Genomic DNA, 5059 nt, shown 5'->3' with positions numbered 1-5059 from the left:
AACTAATAAGATTATTACTACAGGTACCTACTATAACTACAGGTTATTTAATATGTCACACTGTAGCTATGAATGAAACCTCACATAAAAGTAACTATCTACCTACCTAAGTAGTTTTCAGGAATAAATCCTTTTTTTCTTAGATAAGTAGGTATACCAAAACCAACTACACTGTTTTGCTTTACTTTATTTTTTAGGAGATATAGTTGTTCTTTTAGTAACTGGACTACTCCCGCTAATATTAACACAAGAAAATAAAACGACAATAATATAATGTGTGGATGATTTTTTTTCGTTATATTTTTTCATCGCCTATAGCCTCATATACTTAAAACTGTACTTGAACTTAAATATGATATTTACAAGGAAGGAAATATATTTACATTTTAAAATATACAGATATTTAATAATACTAAATCTATTCATAAAATTAAAAAGGTACATTAAATTACTTTGAACATGATTTGAGATATCATAGCCACTAGATTTGGATTTAATTAATCCATACTACGGTAATACTTTTTGGTAACTTTAGTTAACCATTAACCTAAATCTATTTGAGAAACTATCACAATAAATAAATCTTTAGAAACATAACAATAATAAAACAATTTCAGTCTTTAGCCTAAAAAGAAGATAGAGTCAAATTCTTCAAATTATAGAAGCAATATAGAAAAATACAGCACAAATTATGGTAGAGGACTCTTATAAAGGTTTTCAATAATTATTAAGTATTTTGTACCAACGCAGAAAGAAGTTAAAATCTTGAATAACCAAAACATTGATTGAGATACATCTTTGGTTAAATTTAAAGAATAAGTACCAAAATTTATATGCTAATGTGATGCAGCAATAAGAAAACCAAGAGAGACGTGGATCTGGTGAAGATTTATCTATAAACGAGTTTCATAACTTGACTGTAAGCTCGCATCGTACTCAAACTTGTCCTACAAAGCGGGTCAACTCGTTTTGTTCTAAACCTATAAGTACTAAGATATTATCTATATTCAGCGTTTCATAATATCTTCTATTGAAAATCCTAGCGGTTTCTTTGGTACTTCAACGGGCGATTCTTGGTGTTTATGTTGATAGTTTTGAGTAGGTGACGGAGACGGCTTATGTGATAGGTCTAGGAGAGGACTCTCAGTAGCTTGGCTTGTAGACGACACTTCTTGACAACCTTCTAGATGCTCTAAGTGGTGTTTGTTTGCCTCGCTGTGGGTCAATAAGTGGGTCTTCAAGTTTGATCTTTGGTTGAAACTCTTGTTACAAACTGGACATTTATGCGGAGATTCTTCCATATGCAAGATTTTGTGCACCGCAAGGGTCCTCGACTGGCAAAAACCTTTCCCACACTCGGTACACTTAAATGGCTTCTCTTTAGAGTGGATATACCTGTAAAACAAAAAAAATTAAGATTAGCTAATGCCCAACTTTCACTGAGAAGGTGAGAAAATCGAGACAAGGCGAGTACACATTGAAATGAGACTTTATGGCTCAATGTGTCGATTAATACGCGTTTCAAATGGAAAATGAGGTGATTCCATATTAGAAGCATTAGCCGCTTAATATACATGGGGTATAATTTGGGGAAAAAATTGTCTCGTAAAGGTAAAGAAATATAACGTGTAATTTGTTCGACGGCGGAGCAAGACAGATATGGTGATCGTAAAGAACTTAAACCGGTTGTGGGAAGAGCGCGTGCGGCCGCCTCGCGACCTCACAAAAAGGTTTACACTTTTAATTTTGTTCCTTTTTCTGTTATCGCCAACAAAGCCTCGGTGAAACAAGTCTTAAATCACGTTGTTGGTATTAGAAAGGAAACATTAAATTAAATCTGAAGTTCTCGTGATAGTAATTGATTAGTAACATTTGTAAAAGATTTATGTAAAGCTTGCCACGATTCTTATCAGTCCCAATGCGTTCATTATCTACTTCACCTATAAATAATGTGCTTATCAATAAACAAATAAAAGATAAACACTTACCTGTGGTCTCTAAGATGGTCTTGTCTCCTGAAGGCCTTCCCACATATATCACATGAGTAAGGTCTTTCATCTGTATGAGTCCTTTCATGAATGAGCAGGTTATAGGATTTCGTGAATTGGCGATTGCAGTATTTGCAAATGAACTGTTTCTTTGGTCTTGTTCCGGGGACCCCCGGAGCTCTCATTGGCGGAGGATTTCTCCCAGGCATTCTCTGAGCCATTGATGGGTATCTCAATGAATGGTGGTATAAAGCAGCGTTCCTGATCCATTGGTTGACTAACATTGCATGGTAGGGAGCCGACGGTGGAAGACTGGCAACTTGAGGTTGGACATAAGGAACGCCAGGGTAGGTATAATTAGGAACCTGTTTGTCGTACGGGTACGGGTTTTGCATGGTTCTGTTTTGCACGGAATATTGTGGAGACCAGGCGGGTTGGAGACGCGATACAACGATGGCTGGTGGTGTATCGTCGGTCGGTGTATGAGGTGGCGTTAGAAGTGGTGGTGATGGTCGCTCTAACTTCACTAATGCTTCGATTGGGAAGTCTGGTGGGTAACCTGTAGATACAACGAAAACCTAGTTTAAACTATGCACTGATTCATAAAATCTTTAACTTAAATAAGTTAGAAAACTGTAAACAATTATAGTACAAATGTTTAGATGACTTGAAAGACGAATTCCTAATATACCTAACTGAGGACTGAATTTGAAACTATAAATCTAAACATGTAACAACAACAAATCTATGTAAATAAAGCTAGCACTATTGTAAATGCGTTAAAACAACAAACTTACTATGACTTTCTTCGATGTGTTCTTCTTCCTCTTCCTCTATATTTATATCGTCGGAACTGTCAACGCTGTACGGCTTATCTTCCATGTCCAAAATAGTACAATCCATTAAAACAAACACACTGGCACAAACACTGGTCACTGTCACAGCTAAACCGGTTTGAGACTGACAACCGGCTAGCGAGAGCGCGCAGAGGGATATGGGCTTGTGTGCGTTTGTTATCGTGGATTGCGTTCGCGTGGCTCGCGGGAGGGGATAGATCAAAGGGACCGCGTCTACCGGCGCCTGTGTCGGCTCCCGAAGCAGCTCCGCACCTCCCAATAGGCGGGGCCTGCGCGGCTCTGCCTTCGAAATCGATCGGTTATCATCGCGAATCGCACCAACGTCCACTCAACTTAATATGACAAAGTTCCATCACCAAAACTCTAGTGTAGTTATTTAGAACCTTAGCACAATCCAGTTGGTGGAGATTAGGTCGTTTTCGAAGTAATGCCCGCAATGCAAATTTTTGGTGACACCGTGTCCCTAGTTAAAGCGGCGAATTGCCTCCGTAATTGCGTTTCGTAGGCAAGTCTCTATACAAATTGTATGCCTTTGTTCGTAGTTCTCTTTGTTAGTAATATCAATTGCAAATAGCAATTGCAGATACCTACTCAAATCTAAGTATTTTAGGACATACCTACCTACCTATTTAAAAAAATGATTCCTAAGTTAAGTATAAGTTGATACCTAATTTAATTTTATAAAACTGTTTTGTCTAGAATAATGTTTGAAATGCCACAATGTGTTTAAGTAATAATAGGTATGTAGGTAGGTAAGTAAATGACATTAGTCTGTACCTACTCTAATGCCTTGAACTGTGGTCTAGGAAGGAAGCTGCGCTGCGGTGCGATTCGCTGATTCAATGAGCATCACAAGCCATCAAATTAATTTCACATTGGTTAGTTCTACATTGCTGCTTCATTGAGACTGAGCGATATAGGTATCTATACCTACCTATCTACCTACTTAAAATATTTTTTCTTAGAAAACTTTCAATGGAATAAATAAAAATTAAAGTCAAATGAGCTTGGTGGCTTTCATTAAGTTTCAGTGAATATAGGATGATTGAATGAACTTAGCATAAATAAATAAAATAAAAAATTCTTTCCATGACCCATAAGTATTAAGTAGGTACCTAGTACCTACCTACGTAGTGCATTTATAACTTAAATCTAATAAAATCTTAATTTTTTTTTTTTTTGATAAAGAATATTAGCCATATTAAATGACTAATATTCCCCTTTCCTCTCCAATTAAGCGTCAGGCTTCTGCTAGGAGTAGGTACGACAATAGTGCAACGGGCGGGGTTTGAACCGTCGACTTTCTGGTTTTCAGTCCACTCCTATACCGGTTGAGCTATTGAGGCTCTAAAATTTAGGTGCCTGCTTGCCGGTGCGCACTGAGGCACTAGACATTGTGTATGTAGTTATACCCAGTGGCGTGCACAGAGTTGGTATACATTAGTTAGGTAGGATTCTGTTTAAGTTAGCAGGTCAATGAAAATATGCATTGATCTGTTACAACTGGGGTAAGCAGTGCATGTAGGTATGCCTCTATGACCTGCACGCCACTGGTTATACCTAGGTATCCATCCAGTGCCTTAGTATTGGGCAGTCCGACTTTTCACTAACAATTACCTACCTAACTTAAATTCAAGTTATGCAATAACATAACGTAGGTAGGTACCTAACTCTTAATAGTATAAAATAAAGTCGCTTCCCGCTGTCTGTATGTATGTATGAACGCGTAGATCTTTTAAACTATGCAACGGATTTTAATGCGGTTTTCACCTACAGATAGAGTGATTCAAGAGGAAGTTTTATAGCTATAGTTTAATTCTCAAAAAATTAGAGATCCCTAGAGAAATTGAAATAATGTGAATTAGGTCGGAAAAAAATCCTCTCATTTGAGAGTTTCCGAGGTAATGACACCTCAATGAAACCACATTACTTAGTAGGTATATCTACATTGCACCCATGCGAAGCTGGGGCGGGTCACTAGTCTATTATAAACGCGCATGTATCAAAGCCTTTAGGTACCTACTTACTTAGGTACTGTGTACACATCAAAAGTTTCTATGTCATCTCATTACAACCGTGAAATCCTTTACGCAACCCGATCCCCTCCAATCACCGCCATTAGACCACACGAGTAGGCACTACACACAACACAACCTTTCAACACTATTAAAATTTCATAACAATCGGTTCTTAACCATCATAACCAAATCATAA

At 37.5% G+C, this 5059-nt stretch overlaps 1 protein-coding gene across 1 annotated transcript; it reads right to left on the bottom strand.

Moving 5' to 3' along the window:
• Nucleotides 1-272: 272 nt before the first annotated feature.
• odd (odd skipped) lies at nt 273-2965 on the bottom strand. Its single transcript, XM_034978878.1, has 3 exons — nt 2786-2965; nt 1989-2547; nt 273-1395 (listed from the first exon to the last, which is right to left on the bottom strand). The coding sequence occupies exons 1-3, from the start codon at nt 2889-2891 to the stop codon at nt 1008-1010; spliced, it is 1053 nt and encodes a 350-aa protein (XP_034834769.1). The 5' UTR covers nt 2892-2965; the 3' UTR covers nt 273-1007.
• Between the last annotated feature and the right edge of the window lie 2094 nt (nt 2966-5059).

The sequence above is a fragment of the Maniola hyperantus genome, chromosome 19 (genome assembly GCF_902806685.2).
Source record: "Maniola hyperantus chromosome 19, iAphHyp1.2, whole genome shotgun sequence".
Lineage (NCBI taxonomy): Eukaryota > Metazoa > Arthropoda > Insecta > Lepidoptera > Nymphalidae > Maniola > Maniola hyperantus.
This window is presented reverse-complemented; position numbering and strand designations above follow the sequence as displayed.